Source organism: Scyliorhinus canicula, chromosome 1, assembly GCF_902713615.1.
Source record: "Scyliorhinus canicula chromosome 1, sScyCan1.1, whole genome shotgun sequence".
Classification (NCBI taxonomy): Eukaryota; Metazoa; Chordata; class Chondrichthyes; order Carcharhiniformes; family Scyliorhinidae; genus Scyliorhinus; species Scyliorhinus canicula.
This window is the reverse complement of record NC_052146.1, coordinates 310,276,102-310,303,458: the sequence shown is the minus strand read 5'-3', so window position 1 is coordinate 310,303,458 and position 27,357 is coordinate 310,276,102. Positions and strand designations below refer to the sequence as shown.

The 27,357-nt window shown below is 49.4% G+C and overlaps 1 protein-coding gene across 1 annotated transcript in view; it reads left to right on the top strand.

The window, feature by feature from the left end:
* Positions 1-27,357, top strand: part of LOC119965573 — a 185,393-nt gene that overhangs the window by 141,201 nt on the left and 16,835 nt on the right. Inside the window, exons 3-8 of the mRNA XM_038796393.1 lie at positions 12,185-12,529; positions 14,542-14,692; positions 16,375-16,418; positions 17,849-17,901; positions 24,919-24,960; positions 26,082-26,124. Coding sequence (XP_038652321.1) covers positions 12,185-12,529; positions 14,542-14,692; positions 16,375-16,418; positions 17,849-17,901; positions 24,919-24,960; positions 26,082-26,124 — 678 coding nt within the window. The remainder of the gene's footprint in view (positions 1-12,184; positions 12,530-14,541; positions 14,693-16,374; positions 16,419-17,848; positions 17,902-24,918; positions 24,961-26,081; positions 26,125-27,357) is intronic.

Here is a 27,357-nt window from a genome sequence, read left to right as displayed (position 1 = left end):
CTTAGGGTCGCCGCCACCACCGGGCTCGTGGTAAACCTCTTAGGAGAGAGCGGCAACGGCGCCGTTGCCAAAGCACCCAAGCCCGTACCTCTACATGACGCCATCTCCATTCTTTTCCGCGCCTGAAAAGGTCCCAAACACAGCTAGCAGCTCCATCAACCCCGGCATCCCTCCCACCAGGTCCGCCACATACAGTAACAGGTCATCGGCATACAACAACACCCTATGTTCCTCCCCACCTCGCACCAAACCTCTCCACCTCCCTGAGTCCCTCAACGTTCCAATGTAAACAACAAGGGGGACAGGGCAACCCTGCCTGGTACCTCGGTGAAGCCGGAAGTACTCCGACCTCCTCCCATTCGTGGCCACACACGCCATCGGGGCCTCATATAGCAGCCTCACCCATCTAATAAACCCTTCACCAAATCCAAACCTCCCCAACATAAGTACCCCCACTCCACTCTATCGAAGGCCTTCTCTGCATCCAGCGCCACCACTATCTCAGCCTCCCCCTCAATCGCCAGCATAATGATGACATTCAACAATCTCCGCACATTCGTGTTCAGCTGCCTTCCCTTCACAAACCCTGTCTGGTCCTCGTGTACAACCCCTGGCACACAGTCCTCTATCCTGGTGGCCAGGACTTTTGCCAGCACTTTGGCGTCCACATTGAGGAGAGATATGGGCCTGTATGAACCACACTGCTGGGGTTCCTTGTCCCTTTTTAGGATTAACAAAATCAGCACCCGCGACATCGTTGAGGGCAAAGTCCCCCCTTCCCACGCTTCATTAAGTGTCCGCACCAGCAAGGGGCCCACTAGGTCCACAAACATTTTATTAAATTCCACTGGGAACCCATCCGGCCCCGGCGCCTCCCCTGACTGCATCTGCCCGATCCCCTTTACTAGCTCCTCCAGCTCAATCAGCGCCTCCAACCCCTCCACCTGCTCCTCCTGCACCTTCGGGAAAGAAAGCCCGTCGAGGAACCTCTCCATTCCCCTCCTCTCCCCCGTTGGTTCCGACCGGTACAGTTCCCCGTAAAAGTCCTTGAAGACCTCATTCACCTCTACCCCCTTCCGCACCACATTCCCACTCTTGTCTCTCACTCCAGCAATTTCCTTAACCGCGTCCCGCTTGCGGAGCTGATGAGCCAGCATCCTACTCGCCTTTTCACCATGTTCGTACACTGCCCCTTGTGCCTTCCTCCACTGTGCCTCCGCCTTTCGAGTGGCCAGCAAGTCAAATTTAGCCTGTAGGTTGCACCTCTCCCCCAACAGTCCCTCCTCTGGTGCCTCTGCGTACCTCCTGTCTACCTCCAGCATCTTTCCCACCAGTCTATCCCTCTCACTCATCTCGCTCCTCTCCGTGTGCCCGGATGGATATCAGCTTCCCACGAATCACTGCCTTCAGGGCTTCCCAGACCATCCCCACCTGAACCTCCCCCGTATCATTCACCTTGAAGTACCCCTCAATACTTGCCCGGACCCTCCTAGACACCTCCTCCTCCGCCAATAACCCCACATCCAACCGCCACAACGGGTGCTGGTCCCGCACCTCCCCCATCTCCAACTCTATCAAATGCGGAGCGTGGTCGGAGATTGCAATAGCCGAATATTCGGCCTCCTCCACTCTCGGAATCAGTCCCCTACTCACCACGAAGAAGTCTATCCGAGAATAAACCCTATGTACATGGGAGAAGAAAGAGTACTCCCGTGCCCTCGGCCTCACAAACCTCCATGGATCCACCCCTCCCATCTGGTCCATAAACCCTCTCAGTACCTTGGCCGCCGCCGGCCTCCTACCCGTCCTAGAGCTGGACCGATCCAGTGAAGGATCCAACACCGTATTGAAGTCCCCCCCCATAATCAGACATTCCGCCTCTAGATCCGGGACCCGTCCCAGTATACGCCTCATAAAGCCCGCATCGTCCCAATTTGGGGCATACACACTAGCAAGTACCACCTTCTCTCCTTGTAGCCTGCCCCTAACCATAACATACCTACCCCCCTTATCCGCCACCACCTCCGATGCCTCAAACTACACATTTCTCCCCACCAGAATCGCCACTCCCCGGTTCTTCACATCCAACCCAGAGTGGAAAACCTGCCCCACCCATCCCTTCCTCAGACGGACCTGGTCCGCCACCTTCAGGTGGGTCTCCTGAAGCATTGCCACAACTGCCTTTAGCCCCTTCAGATGAGCAAGTACCCTCGACCGCTTCACCGGCCCATTCAATCCTCTCGCATTCCAGGTGACCAACCGGATCAGAGGGCTTCCCGCCCCCCTCCCCCGTCGACTAGCCATAGCCCGTCGACTGCCCGCCCCAGGCCAGCACCCCCCCGCCCCACCCAGTCCCCACAGCGACAACACCTCACCTCTATCCCCCCAGCCCCCACCAGCTCCTTCCTGACCCTACCAGCAGCAACCCGGTATTCCCCTTTCCCCCCCTCCCTTCCCCCCAGGCTAGGAACCCTCCTAGCCACGAACCGTCCTCCATTGTATCCGTGGGTCAGCTAACTTCTGCTGACCCCGGAAACTCCCGCCAAAAACCCGACCCCTCCCAAAGTGGAATCATCCCCCATCCTATCCCTCCTCCAGGCACCGCTTCAGTGCGGGAAGGAACCAGTTAAGGCCCTGCACCCCCATCATCGTCTCCACCCCCCAGCCCCGCAGCGCGGGAAACCAGAGGAAAGACCGCGCTTTCGCACTGCCCCACCACACCCTTCTGACGCAGCTCCCAAATACCAGCCCCACTCCATACCCCCACTCCGACATAGAATACAACAAACCCCCCCAACCCTCCCCGCAAGATACAAAACTCAAACAATGCCCCACAACAAAAAACAGAACAACACCCCAATAAATAACCATATCAAAATTACAAAAGTACAGAAAACGTGAACACAGCAACAGCAGAAACCAGCAATTAAGCATTACAACCGACCCCACAACCCCCAACCCCTAGTTCGAGTCCAGTTTCTCCGTCCGCACGAAGGCCCACGCCTCCTCCGGGGAATCAAAATAATAATGCCGTTCCAAATAGGTTACCCACAGGCGCGCAGGCTGCAACATTCCGAACTTTATCTTCTTCTTGTTGAGCACCTCTTTCGTCCGATTAAACCCGGACCGCCGCTTAGCTACCTCCGCACTCCCATCCTGGTAGATCCGTACTACCCCATTCCCCCAGTTGCTGCTCTTCACCTTCTTGGCCCAGCACAGCACACACTCCCGATCACTGCTCCGGTGGAACCTCACCAGCACCGCACGCGGGGGTTCATTCTCCTTAGGCCTCCTGGCCCGTACCCTGTGGGCTCCCTCCAGCTCCAGGGGCAGATGGAAAGATCCGGCCCCCACTAGCAAGATCAGCATCGTAGCCATGTAGGTTGACAGATCCGATCCCTCCAGCCCCTCCGCAAGGCACAAGATCCACAGATTTTTCCGCCTCATGCGGTGATCAAGCTCCTCGAAGCGGCCCTGCCACTTCTTGTGGAGTGCCCCATGCCCCTCCACCTTACTCACGAGGACCACGGCCTCCTCCTCTCGTTCAGTGGCCTGCGTCTGCAATGCCTTGATGGCAGCACCCTGGGTCGTCTGAATCTCCGAGAGCCTTTTGTTTGTTTTCTGCAGCGAGCTCAGTACCTCAGCCTTCAAATCTGCAAAACAGCGCAGGAGAGCAACTTGCTGCTCCTGGGCCCACAGCTTCCACTCCTCTGGTGATCCGCCGGCCGCCATCTTGGATTCCTTCCCCCATTTTTTCTGGGCAGCTGCTGACTTTTTTCCCCCTTTCCACTCCGAGTTCGAGTCATGAAATGCAGAGAAAGTCGATCAGCACACCTTCTCCCACCGGGCGACATCGAAAAAATTCAGTTTGGGCTGTAAAAAGAGCCGAAAAATCCGTTTGAAACAGGAGCTCCCAAATGTGCGGCTTCCTACGTCATCGCCGCCACCGGAAGTCGAATTACCTTCATTCTCAAGGACAGTTTTGGCTATTTGACCATCCAATGCTGTTGTTACTTCAATCTCTGATGATGAACTTTGATTGGCCTTTCTGAGAACCTCCTGGGGCGATATTGGACAGATCGACCGGAGCGGTCCAGGCATTGGAAATGCATCTTGGAAACACTGATGCACTGCTCAATGACGCTCCTGGTTGCTGCTGAGCCCCAGGAGGGTCTCCAAAACGGTTCTGGATGCTGTGCCCTCAAAATACTGTGCAGCAGAGGAGTGACATTCTGGAGGAGGAGGAGGAACAATGGCAGGTCACGTCTGACGAGGACAATGAGGAGGGTGTCCAGGAAGAACCGGGGATGGAGCCCGGTCTGGCAGAGCAGCCGCTTTGACAAAGAGTCACTCAGACTGGAAACGTTAGCTCCCTTCTCTCTCCACAGATGCTGTCGGATCTGCTGAGGTTGCCCAGTAGATAGTGAGCTTAGCTGGTTGTCCTCCAAAATTCATTCTCTGCAGGCAGGAAGGGGAAAACATGTCAGCAAGATGGGCATTCCCTTGTCCATCCAACACCACCAGGTTACACAGTGACCCCGAGTTGTACTTCAGCATCACCCTCACCACACCCTCCCCCAACCCCACCCTCACCCCTCAGCCAGCTCCCCCCCCCCCGATATGTTGCCATCCGCATTGCACCCCTGTCCCAATCAGAGAGTGACACTGATGAGCCTCTGTCTTCGCCACACACCACCCGTCCCTGTCAACAGGGGTCCCGGTGGCTGCTGTAATCCGTGTCAGCGACAGGCTCTGTGACCCCTGTCCTCTTCCTCAAAGGGGTCACCTATGGGTGTCTCATTGGGTGGGCCGTGTGTTATCCTGACAGCAGGGTGGCACCTGGTTGTGGGGTGGGGAGGGTCACCGAATGAACCAATCACCTCCAAGCTTAGGGGCTGGTGTGTGGCCAGGTCCAAGAGTCAGGGGTCCATTGGAGTGGAGGGTCCATGGGTCCCACAGCGCATTCTGTCCATAAAGACCAACTCTGCTTGGAGCTGGAGAATTTACAGTGCAGCCGGAGGCTATTCGGCCCATCAGAGTCTGCAGTGACAGAGCACTGCACCCAGACTCACTACCCCGTCCTACCCCCGTCCTATCCCGGTAACCCCGCACATCGCCAAGCCACCTAACCTGCACATCTCTGGGCTGTGGGAGGAACCCGGAGCTCCTGGAGGAAACCCACACAGACACGCGGAGAATGTACAAACTTCGCACAGTCACCTGAGGCCGGAATTGAACCCGGGTCCCTGGCGGAGTGAGGCAGCAGTGCTAACCACTGTGCCACCCAACACCTTCCTGAGAGATCCACTGACTCACTCACTACCTGAGCTGTATTCCCCTCGATTTGCCTCTCCTGGGACCCCCACTGGCTCCGTGCCCTTTACCAATATTAAAACTGTCAGTTGGAGGGACAGGGTTTGGCTCCCTCTGATTTATTTCCAATCTCTCTCTGTTACCCCCACTCCCATGCCCACCGTGTTGCAGTGGCAGCTGGTAAAGATCCCAGTCCCTGAGGAATGGAGGGATAGAGACGCCATTCCTCCCAATCTGACCCCCCCCCCCCCCCCCCGCCCCCACGGACCCTAACCTGTGGGGAGGCCTCAGTTTTCACAAACCCAATAGGCTGTGGTTCTGTTGATCCGAGGGGTGGCCCTGTCCCTTTAAATGTCTGACTGCCTCTTCGAATGTTGCAGACACTTCCCATTCTAATTCCCAAACCTGCTTCCTATTGTGAGAAACACTCTCCCACTATTGGTTCAGTAAAGATAGCTCCAATCTCCATGGACTGCAGCAGTTCAAGAAGGCAGCTCACCACCGCCTCCTTCAGGGCAATTAGGGATGGGTAATAAAAGCTGGCCTAGCCAGCGACACCCACATCCCAGGAATTCATTTAGACACTAACTGGGAGAGGTCAGTGTGTTTGAGAGAGCTGTTCCACAGTGTGAGAACAATATTGCATTTCACAATTATATCAACACATCTGTACTGCTGAGATCAGCACAGAGTAACCCCCAGGATAGAAATCATTAACAAACTAACACAACTAGATCAGTCTCAGAAGCTGTTTCCTCTCTTTAACACAGAACTTCTACTGCCTGGACTGTCCCTTTAAATACTCACAGCAAACTTTCAGCTCAGAATTTAACTCACTGATTTTGTTTTTCTCTGAAAGGTGCGACTGATCCAGTCCTTATCCAGTCTCCGAGTGTGGAACATGTCACAGAGGGTCAGACTGCACGGTTACAGTGCTCCATGCAGAACGCCGCAGTGAGAGACAGAAATGTTTATTGGGACCGGGAGCGGCCAGGGAAACAGAGGGAGGGGATTTTAGATCATGATACACGGAATGACATATACCGGATCTCCAGGTTTGCCTGAGCGTTTCCTGCCTTCCAGACACATCGACTCCAACAGCTTCATCCTGACAATCAGCAACGTGCAGCCCAGTGACACTGCCGTCTATTACTGCTCAGTGTGGAGAGGATCTATGGGAATGGAAGCCGGCTGAATGTAACCAGTAAGTAGAGTTTTCATTCCAATTACCCACAGCAATAACCTCTTCCAGATGAGTGAATTGGAGATGAGTTTGTGATGATGAAGAGCTAGGAGGTGATGTAAAGTGATCTTACTGATGGGTTCACTGTGGGGAAGAAGCTGAGCTCAGCTTCAGCAATTCCCCAAAGTTCCACATCTCTGGCTTTATCCTGAGGGGGTGTCTGGGGAGGTTAGTGCCGTCTGGCTGTTTACTGAGCTGCACAGAAACTTTGTCTTAGCCGAGTCCGAATGTTGGACAGACATTTGGAGAGAGTGGAAGAACATTGGGATCAATGGAGGAGGTGGAGAGACTGATCTGAGTGATGGTGAAGATGGGAATGTTGACCAGGTTTCTGAGGGTGAAATGAGGATGAGGAGGGAGCCAGGGATGGTGCCCTGGGGACACAGCAGAGACGATCATTCAGACACTGGAGGAGAAATCCTTTGGTGCTGATATAATGTGGATGATGTGAGCAGCAGGAGTGGGACCGTGAGAGAGCAGTGCCAGGGGCTGGAATGTGGATCAGAGACTTTTAAACAGGAACCTGTGCTCAGTGGTGTTAAACAGAGTGGAGAGGTGAAAGATTCTGAGGAGGGATAGACAGTGGCCATCACATTCACACAGATATCAGTTATGATGTTGATCAGTGGAGTGCCAGTGTTGTGGGTGAGAGTGAAGACTGATTGCAGGATCAGGAGCTGGCAGTGGGCAGGAGGTGGCTCCCAATTGCCAGCAGCAAGAGTCAGTCGAATGGATGGTTTGATTGTGGAGACAAAGAAATGGCTCGGTTGCTGAGAATGTGTGTGTGAAATGAGCATGGATTGTGTGGGGAGGAGTGGACAGACGGTCAGATCTAAGCACAGCTGTCTTTTCACATCCAGTCAGGAATGATGGTGGGGAGTTGGGAGGATCCCGGACCAGACCCCAACATTTGTTAGGATCCCGGCCAGGAAACCCCAAACAATTTACTGTTCATCAAACTGTGAGGAAAGGATATTTCACCGCAGGAGTGATGACTCTGACCAATAGATATCATTTATGTTGAAACAAACTTTAATTTAAGCACAGAATTAACCACATTGTCAGTAAGTGTAAAGTCCCCATCGTCCCAGATGACCATTGGCTGCTTTCCCTTTGAGGGGGGAGAGCTGACTGGTGGTGATTTAACCCGAGGGTCACCCACACCTCAGGCGAGGGGTAAGGTTGAGAAGGCGGGGCCTTCATGAATAACCTCAGCCTGTACGGGAATTGAACCGACGCTGCTGACCTCGCTCTGCATCACAAACCAGCTGTCTGGCCCCTTTAACCACATCAACAGCAATGAAATAACTTTTACATTTATCAGAGAAACTGTTCATAAATAAATGGAGAAAAACTTACCTCATGCCCTACACCTGGGGGGTGCCAGGAACGCTTTGCCAGCGGAGGTGGTAGAGGCAGGCACGATAGCATCATTTAAAATGCATCTGGACTGATATATGAACGGACAGGAACAGAGGGAAGTAGATCCTTGGAAAATAGGTGACAGGTTTAAATAAAGGATCTAGATCGGTGCAGGCTGGGAGGGCCGAAGGGCCTGGTCCTGTGCTGTAATTTTCTTTGTTCGTCTTTGTTCTTTGTACCAATATATATATTCCAAATAAGCAACCCACGACAGTTCAAAATCCATTCATAAATAAACTTGACAATCAGGATTACTCAATGTTCTCTGTGCAGACGTTCAATGAGAGAGGCCCTTTCATGAACAACCTGAAAATCCTTCTGTCTTATCAGACTCAAATCCTCTGACAGAACTGTGAAAGCCACATGCAGACCTGGCTCCTCCCATTAATTACATAATCTGTACCCCAATGTGATGTCCCATGACCTGCCCAGTGAGGTCTAAACACCATCCCTCACCAATTACCTACACTCCAGTGACCTTCCAAAAACAGATACCAGATCCCGTTGGCCATCACTCTGTAAACAAATAAATTCAACGATGACCTCACATTGACGACTCCTTAATCGCAGCTTTAAGAACAAAGAAAAGTACAGCACAGGAGCAGCTCCTTCAGCTCCAAGCCTGCGCCGTCCATATTGCCCATCGAACTGAAAACCTTCTACACTTCCGGGGTACTTATCCCTCTAATCCCATCCGATTTATGGATTTATCAAGGTGCCCCATAAACGTCACTTTCGTATCTGCGTTCACCATCCTCTCCTACAGCGAGTTTCACGCGACTCTCTGTGTAATAAAAATTCCCTTGCACATCTCCTCTAAACTTTGCCCCTTACACCTTAAACCTGTGCTCCCTAGACTCTTCCATCCTGCGATAAAGCTTTTGCCTCTCTACTCTGTCCATGCCCCTCATAATTTTGGAGACTTCTATCAGTTGCCCCTCAACGTCCGCCGCTCGAGTGAGAACAAACCATGTTTCTCCAACCTCTCCTTATAGGCAATGCTCTCCATACCAGGCAACATCCTGATAAACCTCTGCTATACCCTCTCCAAATCCTCCACATCCTTCTGGTAGTGTGGCGACCAGAATTAAACACTGTATTCCAAGTGGCCGAACTAAGGTTCTGTACAACTAGAGCATGACTTGCCAATTTCTATGTTCAATTGCCTGACCGATGAAGACAGGCAGTCCGCATGCCTCCTTGACAACCTTCTCCACCTGTTTTGCCACTTCCACTGACCTGTGTACCTGTACACCCAGATCCTTCTGCCTGTCAATATTCTCAAGGGTTCTGGCATTTACTGCATATTTCTCAAATATTTTAGACCTTCCAAAAAGCAGTACCTCATATTGAGCCCAAGTCTTTAAACGATCTATATCCTGCCGTATCCTCTGAGAGTCCTCATCGCTATCCACAATTCCAACAACCTTGATGTCATCTACAAACGTACTAATCAGACCACTAACACTGTCCTCCAAACAGCAAAGGTCCTCATATACCCCAAGAGTCAACCCAAATTAGTGTTAGGCAGCTGCCGTGCACACTCCCGGGGAAGTGTGCACACACAAGCACGATCTCCATGTGGTGGTCGCACACAGGTTGGAGGTTCAGGGAGTGGAATCTCTTTCTGTTGATGAAGGGAACTCCGTGATGTCCCGGTGTGAGCCAGTCGACATGAGTGCCATCTGTTACCCCTGGATCTGGGGTATCCCAGCGATGCCCCCCACCCCGACCCCCCGCCCCCCCCCACCCCCCGTACAGCTGAGGCAGCCCTGGGGCCGTGGCCTTGGCTCTGGCAGCTCCCCTGGATCAACCATCATTTGCCTCAGTGTTGGGAACTGAATCCTGATTGGAGAACGGTATACACTCGGTTTGGGGGTGAGGTTGGGGGTGGGGGGTGGCATGAGGGGTGAGGTTGGAGGGTGAGGTGGGGGGGGTGAGGTGGGTGTGAGGGGGGGGGCTGACTGTACACAGCAGCAGAATGGTTGTGAGGATTCAGTGTCAGTGAAAGGTGATCATTCCGAGGGAAGCAGTGAGCAGGATGGGGAGGGGATTAGGGATTTTCCGGCAACATTTCTGCAGCACCGGAGCACAGAGCAGAGAAGCAGAGGAGCTGGAATGTCAGAGGAGGGATTGGGAGATGTGGGGCTCCATGAGTGGGGACAGGGTGTGGGGAGAGCCTGAGACTGGGAGGTGTAATCAGGAGCTGCCGTCCATCCAGACTCACATCACTCTGCTCACTGACGCTGCTATTCCTCTTCACATTCCCAGCGGCATTCCTGTTGTTCCCTCAGTTCCTATTTCTATTATTTGGTCTCTATCTTTTTTGGTACATGACCTTTAATTTGTGCAGAAGTAAGGAACACAAGGGTGGGGGTGCTGGATATTACATAATAGTTAACCAGTTGTATTTGTTGCTTATTTAATTATAGTTATTTTTGATAAGAAGTTAATTATGTTTAAATTTACAAACCTGGTGACTGTAATTATTGGGCAGCTGAAGACCTCGGGAATTGTAAAATAAAAGTTTAAATGAAATGAAATGAAAATCGCTTATTGTCACGAGTAGGCTTCAAATGAAGTTACTGTGAAAAGCCCCTAGTCGCCACATTCCGGCGCCTGTCCGGGGAGGCTGTTACGGGAATCGAACCGTGCTGCTGGCCTGCTTGGTGTGCTTTCAAAGCCAGCGATTTAGCATTGTGCTAAACAGCCCCTGTGTTGTGACACTGGGTCAAGTGGGGCTGGAATTGACCGCACACTGACCCAGGGTGTTGGAACAATATGTTTCAACTGATTGACATTGACCTCCGATGTATTTAAACAAGAGCTGATGTGTCTCATTTACACTTGCTCAAAGTGAGACAATCAGAGACCGGCTGTCTGCAAACAAAAGGAATATGTTCAAGCCGTGCTCCTTTATTTGATTTCAACAGGAGCTTTGGGAGCCTCGCATTCGCGGTATTCTCCATGGCAACGTTTCAGCCAATCAGAGTTGACGTCTTTTTAAATAATTTTTATTGTCACAAGTAGTCTTACATTAACACTGCTATGAAGTTACTGTAAAATGCTCCGAGTCGCCACATTCCGGCGGCAGTTCGGGTACACAGAGGGAGAATTCAGAATGTCCTAATTTCCAAACAACACGGGCAGGTTTCTGCGACACCCTGCCAAGTCGGAGAATCGATGGGGAACGGCGTGAATCCCGCCCCAGCCGGCTGCCGAATTCTCCAGTGCCGGAGATTTGGCGGGGGTGGGAATCGGCCCTCCCGGCCATCAGGCAATTCTCCGGCCTGTGATGGGCCGAGTGGCCGCCCGTTTGTTGCCGGTCCCGCCGGCGTAATTTAGAGTAGGTCCTTACAAGCGGGACCTCGTGGTGCGGGCGGCCTCCGGTGTCCTCGGGGGGGGGGGGGGGATGAGTGAGGGGATCTGGCCCCAGGAGGCGCCCCCACGGGGGTCTGGCCCACCATCGGGGCCCACCGATCCGCGGACAGGCCTGCGCCGTGGGGGCACTCTATTCCTCCGCGTCGGCTGCTGTTCCTCCGCCATGACAGACGCGGAGATGAGCCCCCCACCAGCACATGCTGGCGCTACCGCGCATGCGCTAACTTGTGCCGGCCGGCAGAGGCCCTTCGGCACCGGTTGGCTTGGCACCATTCCCCTTCCCTGCCGGCCTGTGATTCACGCCACTCCTTCTCGCTAGAGTTGCCCACCCCGCCGATTCCCGCAGAATCCCGCACCACATTTTTCAGGATGTATGTGAGGAAACGGAGCACCCGGAGGAAACCCACGCTGACACAGGGAGAATGTGCAGACTCCGCACAGACACAGTGACCCAAGCCGGGAATCAAACCTGGAACCTGAGAGCAGTGAAACAACAGTGATAACCACTGCGCTGCAGTGTCACCCATTGGCACCATTTCCCCCTGAAGGATAAATTGTGATTCTTTGAAATTAAACTGTGTTTTTCTCGATGAGTACAAAATGAAATACTTCAACAATGTGTCTCTTTTCAACAAGATTCGATCCTAAACAATTAAGCAACTGATTTTTTATTTACTCTCACAAATATATTTTGCTTTATTTGAATGAATCAGCCCATTGGTTCAGTCTTAGAATCTGGTTCTCTCTTTTTAACACCGAACATTCCCTTTAAACACTTTGGAACCTTCAGACTGTTAATAACTTGTTGATATTTTTCTCTGAAAGGTGCGAATGCTCCAGTCCTTATCCAGTCCCCGAGTCTGGAACGTGTCACAGAGGGTCAGACTGCACGGTTACAGTGCACCATGCGGAACGCCGCAGTGACACACACCGATGTTCACTGGAACCGGGAGCTGCCAGGGAAAGATATGGAGAGGGTTTTAACACATGATATAAAGAACAACACACAACGGAGTCCAGGTTTCACTGAGCGTTTCCATCCTTCCCGAGACACGTCCAATAAAACCTTCATCCTGACAATCAGCAACGTGCAGCCCAGTGACACTGCCGTCTATTACTGCTCCGTGTGGGGAGATATCAGTGGGAATGGATCACAGCTGAATGTAACCAGTAAGTACAGTTTCCATGATTCTCATGTGGTTTTACTCACAGATGGAATCTTCTTGAACTTATCTTCCAGAACTTAAATTCTTTGACTCCTTTGTTTACTCAGGTTATTGCCAATGTGGTGCCTCGAGCTGTTTTGTTTTATATTCATACTTTATTGGCAAGGTGCCATCCCTAACTGCCCTGGAGAAGGTGGTGGTGAGCTGCCTGCACTCCATGTGGTGTAGGTACTGCTGTTAGGGAGGGAGTTCCAGGATTGAGACACAGCGACAGTGAAGGAACGGCGATACATTTTGTTACGACACCCTGGGCCAGCGCACGGTCAGTTCCAGCCCCACAGACCCCGGATTCCCAACATAAGTGAATTAACCAGGAACTTGTGTACTTTCCTGAGATCGTTGACCCTTGACCTCTCCAATGAGTTATCAGCACAGGATTGGAAAGTAAAACATTAAAAAAATGTTTATTTATAAAAAGAGAACAAGATGAACAGATAATGGAAATAATATAACAGTGATCTATTAATATAAATGTTCCCCAATCACAGTCCCACCCTCCAGCCACATGCACACAAGACAGACACACAGGGGGGAAGGGAAAGGATCGAAATGATGGGGATTAAACTGGGTGTGAGATATTTAAGGATCTTTGCTGCTGAGGTTGAGGTTTTTGTCGGCAGTGATCTCTTCAGAATGCGATGTGTTGAACCATCAGTTGGGTTAGATCTTCAAGCTGGGCCATTCAGGCTGGATTCTCAGGCTGTGGGATTCCATCTGGAAGGAGAACTTCAAACCTGCTGAGTGTCTGATATGTGGTCAGCTTCAGCAGACTCACCAACAACTTGTCTCAGTTACACAGAATATTAGAGCAGCATTTTCGTGAGGCCTTTGACTGGTCTGGTACCTTTAATAGAAGAGGGATCTGGAATGATCCCCCCTCCCCAGCTCTGTATTCAGGTTTTCAGTACTCACTAACTGCTTTGTGTACCTGAAGGGAGTTCAAACTGAGATTTGACAGAGAATTGCCCTCTTTTGGGACAGAGATTCAAAAGGATTCTGCTCAGCTCTGCAGTTTGGAAAAATCTGGGGCGGCCAACACCGATTTGTCCTCCAACACGGCCGGAGACATCTCAGCTCAGACTCTCTTTGGCATTCCGTGGACCACAACAGTTTTCCGTGTTTCTGTAACATGGCCAACATGCATTGTCCCTCAGTCTCTAACTGAGCCAGTCTCTGAGGGTTTGGTTTATAAGGAGGTGGCTTTGGGGGTTGAAAAGGTTTGAAGTCCCCACCATGGGGGGTGAACAGACTGCCCCCTGGTACTTCCCTCCAACTTGGTCTACACTCCTTGGCACCTTCTCTAAACCTGACTCTGTCCCTCACCACTCGCTGTGTGAATCTGTCTGCATCACACTCTCAGACAGAACATTCCGGATCCTAACCACTCGCTGTGTCAATTTGCCTCCACCACACTCTCAGACAGTACATTCCAGACCCTAACCACTCGCTGTGTGAATCTGCCTCCACCACTCAGACAGTACATTCCAGATCCTAACCACTCGCTGTGTGAATCTGCCTCCACCACAGTCACAGACAATACATTCCAGACCCTAACCACTCGCTGTGTGGAAGAAGTTTTTTCTTCATTTCGCAATTGCCGTTTTTGCAAATTATTGTTTTGCCCTCTGTCTCTCAATCTTTTCAGAAAGTGGAACAGTTTCTCCCTGTCTGCTCTGGTCAGAACTCCAGTGATTTTGAACATCTCTATCAAATCTCCTCTGATCCTTCTTCTCTCCAAGGAGAATGGTCCAACTTCTCCAATATATCCCCAGAACTGAAGTTCCCCATCCCTGGATCCATTGTCTTGAATCTTTGCTGCACTCTCTCCGATACCTTCACATCCTTCCTAAAGTGCGATACCCAGAACTGGATGTAATATTCTGATTGAGGCTGAACTAATATCTGAAGCTGAATATACTGAAGCTGCCGTGTGTCTAACATTCTGATATTTTACAGAACAATCATCCGACAAGAATCCCAGGACTTCAGATGTGATTGTTTTAAGCACGGGGATAATTCTGGCCTTTGTTGTCTTGTTCTGCTTTGCTCTGCTCACATGTTATCTTGTAAAAAAGAGGTTGCACTCTGCAAAGAACTCCACACAAAGGTAAATATGACTCATCTTGTGTTTGATACTGTTACTGCACAGGGTCATTATTTTATAACTTGCTGCTTTTATTGAGCAGCCACATTCCCCTTGCAGCCTAGCGTTCAAGTGGTGTGAGCTGCTACTGTTGAGACCAACACATGTGCCAGTGCTTGACTGGTGCCAGTCATCTCCAACTGTCCTGGCATCACAACCACCCCAGTATTGACCAACAGGCACCTAACTGCTGCTGCTGAGAGCCAGGATGGTTTTAACAGTTGAAGCTCTAAACCTCGCCCTTCGGACATTAGTGCTGGATAATTGCCACCCTCGCCCTGCGTGCTGGTTCAGTGCCCGTGTCTCGCTGGCTGCACAGTCCCTCATGGTGGTTAGAACAAACTAGTGTTCATGCTCTCTGTCTAAACAGCCCATGTCGGCCTTTACTCTCCCCACAAGGAAATAGTTCTCATCATATTCACACCATGTTCCCATATCTCTTCAGCGTTCTTTTTCATCACCTCCCTCTCCAATCTAATCTCAAATGTTGACATTATTTCTGTCTCACCCACTAGTCTGGGTAAATCCCACATCCTCCCGACTCTGTGTCAAGATATTTACCTGCCCTCTTCTAAGTCTCTTCCATAAGCTTGTGTCCAGAGCTCCTCAATCTTCACCCTCCCTGCAAAAGTCCGCTTCCATCTCTTCTATCCCAAGTTTAAAGAATTTTGAAGACCTTTGATCATATTGCTCTGCAATCTGGGTTATGCTGATGATAAAAAATGTCTCCCGTCTTTCTTTGTATTTGTTTTCCTGACACCAGATCCAATCCCAGTGAATCTCTCCTGTTTCCTCACTAAAGCCTGACAGCTTAATCAGCTTGGAGTGGAGAGCTCTCTAGCATGTCTTCCAAAACTGATATAACTTTCACTGTCAGTGAAGGACAGACAGCCTCGGTGTTTCTTAACTAATATTCAAAACATTAAAATGTTCCGGAGAATATTGTGCAAAATGGGTGTTGAAATTTCCAGGTTGTAACGAGACAGCAGTCAGTGCATGGCCCAGATAGCGGAAAATCCAAGTATTCATTGTGGATTCACTGGGAGCCCAGGGGAATCCTGACCAGTCTGGTTTAGGTGGTGTGACCGTGGACATCTGCACAGTTTGCATTGCTTTGATAGAAATGAGATGGATCAGATTTCCCAGGAGAAGTCCGCACTGTTTCCAGCCCTTTCCCAAAGTGTGACATGCTTTGTGTTTATTGAGTTGGGTTAATGGGGTGGTGAAAACGGCAGATGGGACACTTGCCTTTATCAATCGGGGCATCGATTACAAAAGCAGGGAGGTCATGTTGGAGTTATGTAGAACTTTGGTGAGGCCACAGCTGGAGTACTGTGTGCAGTTCTGGTCACCACATTATAGGAAGGATGTGATTGCACTGGAGGGGGTGCAGAGGAGATTCACCAGGATGTTGCCTGGGATGGAACGTTTAAGTTATGAAGAGAGTTTGGATTCCTTTCTTCATTGGAGAGCAAATTCTGCTTATTTAGTGAATGATTCCGGATATCTGGCTCATCCGTGTCATCGTCCTTAAAAACTGGAATCAAAGGTCCATGTTGGAAAATCTAAACTCCGTCTCCAGCAAGAGTGTGACCTGTTGTTCTGCGGTAACGCTGCAATGAAGCTAATGTGTGGCATTTCTTTAGGATCCCTGATGAAGACCAGAACCCTGTGTATGCAACAGTGGGCGGTGAGTAAACTAATTCAACCATTGTTGCCACGTTCACCGGGAATTACGCTCGATCCCAGATACCCCTTTGATGCTGTTAGTTTTGGGATGGAATTAACATGCGAATAATTTGACCAATTTATTTGTCTGATTTGCAAAGTTTACCGTTAAATGCTGTAAAGCTACATGGGACAGAATGAAGATGGTAGGAGGCTGTCCCCAGCCCTGTAGCTGCAGAGTGTGAGACATACCCTCAGGGTGGCAATGTTACAGCGAGTGACCCCAAAAAGATAAACTTTCAGACAAAGAAAGTCCACGGAACGGCCTCCGATATTTCACCAGCGTCTGGAATATCCTTGTAGAGTGATCACATTGTCAGTTCTCAGAGGGATTCCTGGGACTGGAGATGGTTAAGAGTTGACCGATTAGTTTGAGATGAGAGTTTTGATTGAATTGAGAGAGAAAAACTATTTGCTCTGGCGAGTGGGTTAACAACTAGAGATCAGAGATTGAAAATCATTGGGTAAAGATCGAGAGGGGTTAGACGGGGAGAAATGTTTTTCACTCAGAGAATTGTCGGGATCTGAAAAGCTCGCCCGGAAAATGTGGTGGAAGATGATTCCAGAAATCATCTTCAAAGAGAGTTGGGCAGGTACTTGCTATGGAGGGAGAGCAGCGAAGGTTTACCAGGCTGAATCCTGGGATGGTGGGACTGTCCTATGAGGAGAGACTAAGTGGGTTAGGATTATATTCATTGGAGTTTAGAAGAGTGAGAGGGGATCTCATAGAAACTTCTAAAATTCTAACAGGATTAGACAGGGTAGATTCAGAAAGAATGTTCCCGATGGTGGGGGAGTCCAGAACTAGGGGTCATAGTTTGAGGATAAGGGGTAAACCTTTGAGGACTGAGGTGAGGAGAAATGTCTTCACCCAGAGAGAGGGGTGAATCTGTGGAATTCACTCCCACAGAAAGTCGTTGAGGCCAAAATGTTGTGTAATTTCAAGAAGGAATTAGATTTTGCTCTTGGGGCTAAAGGGATCGGGGGATATGGGGTAAGGCGGGATCAGGGTACTGAACTTGATGATCAGCCATGATCATAATGAATGGGGGAGCAGGCTCGAGGGCCGAATGGCCTCCTCCTGATTCTATTTTCCACGTTTCTGTGTATGTCTCAGGAATTTACAGGATTCCGGATAAAAAGCAGGAATGTGGGATTAGGCACAATGGCCCTTTAAAGAATCAGCACAGATTCAATGGGCTGAATGGCCTCCTCCTGTTCTGTGATGTCTGATCTCTCTGATGAGCTTTATAACGGAGAGGAGGCCTCATGTCTCCCGGGAAAACTGCCCAAGGTCACTCCGGAATTTTCATTTGCTTATCATTCCCAGTTTCCTGAGCTCGGCCTTTACATGGATCTATTCTGAAGAACCATCTTTGTGTTTTCTTTCAGATAAAACACGGAGCAGCAATCAAGAGGTTCAAGAAGCCCCTCCTGCTCCTTTGGTAAGGAAATGGAAATGGGGCTTAGCTGTTGTTCTTTGCTGCATTTTAGATTTGCTGCCATTTCCCAAAATAGGAACCACATCAATGAAAGAGGAGGAGTTTGAATGTTACTGTAAGTTTACAAATCAATCCTGTTACAGACAGGAGAGTGATAGACAACCTGCTCTGATTTCCCCGCTCCACCTGTCTGTCTGCACAACGTGTTTTCAATTAGTTGGTGATGGCATATTTTTCAAATCTATTGGGTTCTGTGAACCAATTTACTAATAAACTGCAGAAATCTGGAGTTAACAGTAACTCAGAAGGTTAGTTTAATCCTTGGGAGGAAGTTTCACAACTTCCCACTCCATCACACACACTCATACATTGACACACTCACACTCACACACAGTCTCACACTCTCTCTCACACACTCACAGATACACTTTCACACTCTCACACCCTCTCTCACACACACACCCTCACACACACTGTTTCACACACCCTCACACCCACACACACCCTCAGACACACTGGATCACACACCCTCACACACACACCCACACACTCCCTTAGACACATCTTCTCACACAGCCTCTCACACACACACCCTCATACACACACAGACACACACCCTCATACACACACAGACACACACCCTCATACACACACAGACACTCACCCTCTCACACACAAACACCCACTCTCGCATTGCAGCCCTCTCCCTCACACGGGAGACCACTCTCTCTCCTTCATTCTGTCGCCATTTCGCACACACACTGACTTGCAGAATCACTGCTTATTTTATTCTCAGACATTTTTTGAAAAGTTTCTAGCAACTTCTATGTGACCAGGTTAAAGTTGGGGACAGAGTTTGTGTGGGTTTCCAACCTGAAACTTGAGGGGTGATTTTTTGAGGGGTGATTTTTTGAGGGTGATTTTTTGAGGGGTGATTTTTTGAGGGGTGATTTTTTGAGGGGTGATTTGTTGAGGGGTGATTTGTTGAGGGGCGATTTGTTGAGGGGCGATTTGTTGAGGGGCGATTTGTTGAGGGGCGATTTGTTGAGGGGTGATTTGTTGAGGGGTGATTTGTTGAGGGGTGATTTGTTGAGGGGTGATTTGTTGAGGGGTGATTTGTTGAGGGGTGATTTTGAGCCCCTCTCCGTCCGTGAGAAAGTCACCGTGGGGCCTAAACTCTGTAGAGAAGCGAAAATGTGATTCTCTTCCGCGTGATTGGTGTTTGGACAGATCATGCCATTGAAAACAATAACTTACATTCTAACACTGGGGACTGGATTCTCGGGCCCCCCAGACGTGTGTTCCTCGGCCGCGCGCTGTTCGCTGGCAGCGGGATTCTATCATTGAGGAGGTGGTGGGGAGCTGCCTTCTTGAACCGCTGCAGTCCCTGAGGTATAAGGACATGAAATGTAAAATATTCCCTGGGACTATATGGAAGATGGGCAGAGGAATCATCCTTTAATGTCCTGGGTGATATTTATCCCGAAAAAACATTACCAAAGCTGATTGGTCATTGTCACATTGTTATTTGTGGGATCTTGCTCTGCACAAATTCACAGCTGTAGCAGAGCGACCAGAGTCAATACAAAACACATCCCAGCAGCCTGTCAGTACCTTCCAGAGAGAAAGGCAAAGAAGAAGAAATCATTCAATTCCATTGCCCAGGTACCAGGCAGCCGGCAGTATCACTGACTGAAAGCACGGCGGAGTATGCTGTTGTTCAACGTTCTTAAACCTCAAAACCAGCAACAATTAACCAGTGGGACAAGCAGCAGTGACCAAAACCTTACCCAATCACAATCATCTCTGCCTTTCCTGCACATTTCAACGGCTTCAATCTCTCAACAATATCAGAGCGAGATCGTAAATCCCAGACCCTGATATTACTGGACACACAGACCCTTCCAGACCCTGATATTACTGGGCACACAGACCGTCCCAGACCCTGATATTACTGGGCACACAGACCCTGATATTACTGGACACACAAACCCTGATATTACTGGACACTCAGTCCCTGATATTACTGGACACTCAGTCCCTGATATTACTGGACACACAGACCCTGATATTACTGGACACACAGACCCTGATATTACTGGACACACAAATCCTGATATTACTGGACACTCAGACCCTGATATTACTGGACACACAGACCCTGATATTACTGGACACACAGACCCTGATATTACTGGACAATCAGACCCTGATATTACTGGACACACAAACCCTGATATTACTGGACACACAAACCCTGATATTACTGGACACACAAACCCTGATATTACTGGAGACACAGACCCTGATATTACTGGACACACAGACCCGGATATTACTGGGCACACACACCCTGATATTACTGGACACTCAGACCCTGATATTACTGGACACTCAGACCCTGATATTACTGGACACACAGACCCTGATATTACTGGACACACAGACCCTGATATTACTGGACACACAAACCCTGATATTACTGGACACACAAACCCTGATATTACTGGAGACACAGACCCTGATATTACTGGACACACAGACCCTGATATTACTGGACACTCACACCCTGATATTACTGGACACACAGACCCTGATATTACTGGACACACACACCCTGATATTACTGGACACACAGACCCTGATATTACTGGACACACACACCCTGATATTACTGGACACTCACACCCTGATATTACTGGACACACAAACCCTGATATTACTGGACACACAGACCCTGATATTACTGGACACACAGACCCTGATATTACTGGACACACAGACCCTGATATTACTGGACACACAGACCCTGATATTACTGGGCACTCAGACCGTGATATTACTGGACACACACACCCTGATATTACTGGACACACAAACCCTGATATTACTTGAGAGACTGAAATTGCCCAAATGTGACACTGGGCTGAGAACATTGTTCATGAAATGAAGTCTGTAATCTGCCTAAGAAGACATTATTTGCTTTGTGAATATTGCTACAACCATTTCTGTCATAAAAGCACATTGCATTTATCATTTCCTTTCATTGAGGGAAATATTTGTAACTGTTGGTTTTGCTTTGCAGTATTAAGGACTAATAATTGTGAAATATTGGTCAGTGACTAATCCTTTCCACTGGGTGTCAGTGTGGATTGTGGAGAGATTGTTGAGGTGTGGATTAGTCTGGGCTCAATCCTAGAGGCCCCGGTGATGGAGAGAAACCTGTGCTCTGCCTCCTCCTGGATCCCTGGGAAGGGGTTTGAATGGGACACGTTGCTGTGGAGAGTGGCCAGAGATCACTGGAGAATTCGGAGCCGGACTGGTGTTGGTGACCAATTTGAAATCAGCTGATGATAGCGCCAAGGAGCGCTTGCAGAATGGAATTGAAATGTGGTCAAAGGGCCAATTACCACAACCCCAGCACATCAGAGTTGTCTCCTAGGCTCAGCCATCTTCCGCTGCTTCAATAATCACCTGGATCTGTGTCAATAAGGAGGGTATTTGCTAATGATTTCACACTCTCCCTCCACCCCTGCTAATGAAGAAGCTGATACTGGTCTACAATTAGACCTGGTTAACAGCCATTCATCTGGGGCAACTGGTTCACCTTCTAACCCCTCACAGCTTCCTCACAATCTAAAAGGCATGTTAGATGTGCCCTTGAACACTTGCTGCTTGCCTGGGTGGGTTAGCCTGCAGCAACATTTGAGAATGTGGGCAGCGTTGGGGATAGAGCAGTTCACTGGGGGTTGGTGGGGTTTCCATTTCCACCAGCAGCGCACTCTGGTGGCTGATCTACAGGATGCAGCGCAGCAGCTCGCTGAAGGTTATTTGGGCCACACTGCCCTCCCCTGGTTTCTCTACCACCAAGAAACACAGCAGCAGCATCATTGTGGCAACATCTTCAATTCCAAGTTACCTCCCAGTCACACACCATCCAGATTGTTTACATCAGCCATTCCTTCATCATCCATTCATTGGGATGTGTCACCTATGGGAACATTGGGAATACTGTCAGTACACAGCCTGCAGTGGGCCCAGTGTCACAGATTCACTAGGATTAGGAAAGAAATAAATTCCAGGAATAAAAATACTTGGGATCAATTTATTCACATTTTTGGGACAATTTATATTTTTTGAGAATTTGATATTAAAATCTTGATTGTATACACAGGAATTATTATATACTGAGAAATAAAATGGTGGAGAAACTGTTTTGAGTGATTTGCTAGGTTTATTTTTAATTGTTTATTCTTGGCTGGTCTGCAGTGTGAGTTGATTCTGGAAGTTTTTGCCGGTAATTTCCGATTGTTTCTCTCACTTTTGTTTGAAGTGTTTCTCCATCTCCAACCAGCCAATCAGCAGGATGCGACCATGCAAATAAGGGCTTGACTTTCACACGGTACATTTTTAGGCGAGGGATGAATGTGAAACAGCACAAATGGACTTCCCATTGGGTTCCCGCGCACCCTGACCTCTCAGCCATTTTACACTGGGACCGGGGAGGCCTTGGACAGGCTGCTCACCCTTTCCCCAATCAGGCCCTTAAGTAGCCAATTATTGGCCACAAGGGCCATTTAATGCCCAGCCTCAATTGGAGGATTTCCCACCAAAGGGTGAAGCCCAAATATGTTTGGGCCTCGGTATAAAAGGGGGGGTGTTGGCGGAAGGGTACCGCGGTGGGGAGTGGCCTCAATCAGAAGCCAACTTTGACATTGGGAGCCCTCCCCTTAAGGACTGGTTGCCGCTGAATATCCCTGTCCCTCCCCCACCCCCTGGCCTCTCACTCAACACCCCAATCCCCCACTCTCCATCTCCCATCCACCTTCCCTACCCTCTCCACCTTAATTCTCTGAAAATGTCCCTTTACCTGATTTCCCATGACCTCATTCCCAGGGACTGCATGCAATCCCACTTCTGTCCACAGCAGCCTCTGGCGCTGCAGGCACCTGGGCCCAGCCGGACAATCAGATTGGCCAGCAGCTGTCTAAGGAGGGACTTCTTCCCGGGTGAGGGGCAGAGGTCCCACCTCAAGCCAATCAATGCTCAATGGAGTGTGAAATGGGTGCGGTGTTGGTGGGGATGTGATACCCACCTACACTTTGGATGGCTGAATGGGAAATGTCGCTGTTCGAAACCCCCCGTCTAGATCAGAAACTAGAACAATAGAAGTTAGTATGACATCAGGAAACATGTGTTACTCACACATTAGTAACAGAACAGTTAATGAGCTCATCACAGTACAATATAGGGTACCACTGTATCCACCTACACTGCTACATTAAGGGATGGGTGTACATGCACACCAAAATTCCTCTGAAACTCGGTGCTTCCCAGGGTCCTGCCATTTACCAAGAGCTCTATCTTGTAATTTCTTCTACATTTATCAAAGTCCTTCTACCTGGAGATTTATCTACTTTAGTGCCTTCCACACTACTCAGAACCTCCTCTCTGTCTCTGTTAATCTCTTCAATTTTATTACACTCCTTCTCCCTGATTTCTATACCCACAAAAGCATCCTTCCTCAGATACGGACATCAAAACTGCAGACAATACTCCAGGTATGGCCTCACCAATTCCCCATACAATTCCAGTAAAACATCTCTATTCCTGTATTTAAATCCTCTGGCTATGAAGGCCAACCATTTGCCTTCTTTACTGCCGGCTGTATCTGTGCGCTTACTTTTCAGCGATTGATGCACGAGGACACCCAGGTTTCGCTGATTATCCACCTCTCCCAATTAACACCCATTCAAATTATATTTAACTTCCTATTTTTGCCCCAGAAGTGGATAGCCTCACATTTATCCACATTATACTGCATCTGCCATGCATGTGCCCACTCACTCAGCCTGTCCAAATCCTGCTGAAGCATCTCTGCATCCTCCTCACAGCTCACCCTCCCACCCAACTTTGTATCATCGGCAAATATTTTGTGCAGGAGAAACTGTTCCCACTCAAACGTACATCAAGAACTCGAGGGCACACATTCACAATAATGAGCAAAAGGAGAAGAAGTGAGCCAGAGGTTGAATGAACTTCCTGTGAGGGTGGTGGAGGGAGGTGAAATCGAGATATTCAAAAGGGAATTGGATTGTTATCTGGAAAGTGAGAATGTGCAAGGTTCCGGGGATAAGGCAGGGGTGTGGGTCTCAGTCTAATGTTCTTGCAGAGGGCCAGTACAGACCTGTTTAGCCGAGGGGCCTCTTTCTGCACTGGAAAGATTGTGTGAAAGATTCTGAGTGTAATGTACTTTACCTCCTGCTGAATTCACCTGTGTCAGAAATCGGGCACCGTCATGGAAATATAAACCTTTCCAGACAATAATTCCTGATACATTATAATCAGGGGCGGGATTCTCCAGCATAGGCGGGGCGGCCCGTACCGGCACCAAGAGCGGTGCGAAGCACTCCAGGGTCGGGCCGCGCAGAAGTTGTGGAATCCTCCGCACATCTGTGAGTTAGGCCGGCGCGAGTTGGCGCATGTGCAGAACCGCCAGCGTGTTTCCTGCGCAAGCGCAGAGGGAAAGAGTGCCCCACGGCACAGGCCCCCCCGTAGATTGGATGGGCATCGTTCGCGGGCCAGGCCACCTTGGGGACCCCTCCAGGGGCCCCCCGCACCCCCACGAGGATTCCGCTAGCCGCCCTCCAAGCCGGTTCCCACCGGGATGGACCATGTCTATTTCACACCGGCGGGACTGACCAGAAACGGGTGGCTGCTCGGCCCATCAGGGCCCGGAGAATATCCGGGTGAGCCGCTGCCGACGGCCACTGGCCGGTACGGTGTGAACCCCACCTCCGTCCGAAAACCAGCGCCGGAGAATTCTGCAGCCGGCGTCAGACTGGCGGGATGGGATTCACGCCGCCCCCCGGCAAACTCCGACCCGGCTGGGGTGGGGTGGGGGGGGGGGGGGGGTTGGGGGGGGGGGGGGTGTTGGAGAATCCCGACCCAGGTTTTGCTAAATTCTCATTTTCACACCAGCTGCTAAACCCAATCTTCACTGTTTACATTTTGTTTCAGAATTTGGATGATTCTCCAGCAGATTCTGACCCAACGTACACGGTAAAGATCTCTCACTACAACAAACAGGGATATGTCTGGTGATCAACATTCACCACAGGTTCAAAGTTTCCTCTTTCTGGGATCTGATTGGTCCCTAAGTATTGTATTGATTCGTCCACCCACCAATCACAACCAATGGGATTGGGCTCAGTGACTAAGCAACGTGCCAACCATGCTGGCTTCCCCACTGGATCACTGGGATCTTGCTGCTCAATTCTCATGTCAGAGGCTCACTGTGTCAGTTGGCAGCACGGTAGCACAGTGGTTAGCCCAGTTGCTTCACAGCTCCAGGGTTCCAGGTTCGATTCCCGGCTTGGGTCACTGTGCGGAGTCTGCACATTCTCCCTGTGTCTGCATGGGATTTCTCCGGGTGCTCCGGTTTCCTCCCACAATCTAAAGATGTGCAGGTTAGGTGTATTGGCAATGCTAAATTGCCCTTCGTGGCCAAAGACGGTTCGGTGGGGTTACAGGGTAGGGTGGAGGTGTGGGGTTAGGGTGGAGGTATGGGTATAGGTAGGGTGCTCTTTAAGGGCAGCACGGTGGCATAGTGGTTAGCACAGTTGCTTCACAGCTCCAGGTTCCCAGGTTAGATTCCTGGCTTGGGTCACTGTCTGTGTGGAGTCTGCATGTTCTCCCCATTTGTGTGTGGGTTTCCTCCGGGAGCTGCAGTTTCCTCCCACAATCCAGGTTAGGTGGATTGGCCAAGCTAAATTACCCTCAGTGTCCAAAAAGTTTGCTTGAGGTTATTGGGTCATGGGGTTAGGATCAATGTGTGGGCTTGGGTAGGGTGCCCTTTCCAAGGGCCGGTGCAGACTCGATGGGCCGAATGGCCTCCTTCCACACTGTAAATTCTAAGATTCTATAATTCTATGAATTACTATCTCCACTTTCCAATCTCCAACACTGTCCAATCCCAGCCTCAGACCATCGCCCCCTCTCCCCAGTCCACACGTCAAAACGTAGCAATTCGGGAAGCTCCTCTCATCGATCGACACGGAGTAAAATAAATCCCTTTTTCCCATAAGCAGCTATCATTAGAATGTAGAACATTTCCAAATGTGCCTCTCATTGTGCACGTGTTACACAATCACAATTTCTAACATGTCTCTATTTTCCCTCAGGCATTACAGCAACCAACTTCGTCTGTGTACAGTGAGATTAAAGGTATGTTTCTATCACACTGAACAGAGGGTCAGGAAAAGCAGGTGAATTCTGTCACTTTTTGTATAAATGGTGAAACTGTGGGAAAGCCTGACTCAAAATGGACCCATTTCAGCAACACTGCAGAGAATCGATAGAGAGCAGGGAGTCCAGTGTGGAATGGACCATTATTAGCCCCGTGTGGTAATATATTTAATACTGTGTGTAACATATAAACAATACACACACACCTTCACTGGTACAAAGATAGACCAAAATATCTACAAACAGACACACATTCCCAAATGTACATAGACACACAGACACGTGTACACGTTAACATATACTGACACACAGATATTCAATAACATGTACACACACATTTCCAGCCATGATTCCCAGTGTATGGAGTGGGAATACTGAACAATTTTCCTTTCATATCCACTCGGTGTTCAGACCAACTGTAGCCCCGACTGTCATTCCATCTGGGATCAGCTCACTCTGTGCAGGCTGGAGATGGAGTCTGGGAGTTTCCCCGTCATTAGGAACAGAGTTACAATCTGGACAAACTCCTCAGAGGAGCTGAAATTATCCTTTATTCTCACGTTGGCTGCAGCTTTAGTTTTGGAAACTAATCTATTTTTAATTTTCATAGAAAAAGATTTGGTTTGTGTGAAAGGTTTGAGTTAATGGCGATGGAATTGTACAGAATTCCAGAATGAGGGAATGTTAACTGATTGTGAAGGCTGATGCTGAAATAGAGAATCGGACGCCAATCTTTTATTCAATACTGGATTCATTTACAGAATGCAACATTGCACAGGTCTGCCTCCCCCCTCACCCACTCCAGTGTCCCATCACTCTCCTCTTGTATTCTTTTCAGCATCAAATGAACAATTAACAGAATTAATGAATGGACAAACCCTCAAACGAACAGTGCCAGGATATTGTCACAGAACCAGGACATAAGGAAACTACACAGAGACAGAGATAGGTTCAGTGACTGGACAAAGAGCCGGCAAATGGAGCACAATGTGGGCAAATGTGAAATTCTTCATTTTGGCAGGAAATATAAAAAGAAGCTTATTATCTAAATGGTGAGAGATTGCAGAGCTCTGAGTTACAGAGGGAACTGGGTGTCCCAGTGCATGAATCACAAAATGCTGGTAGTGTACAGACACAGCAAGTAATTAGGGAAGTTAATAGAATATTACTGTTTACTGTGAGGGGGAATTGATTACAAAAGTAGGGAGGTTA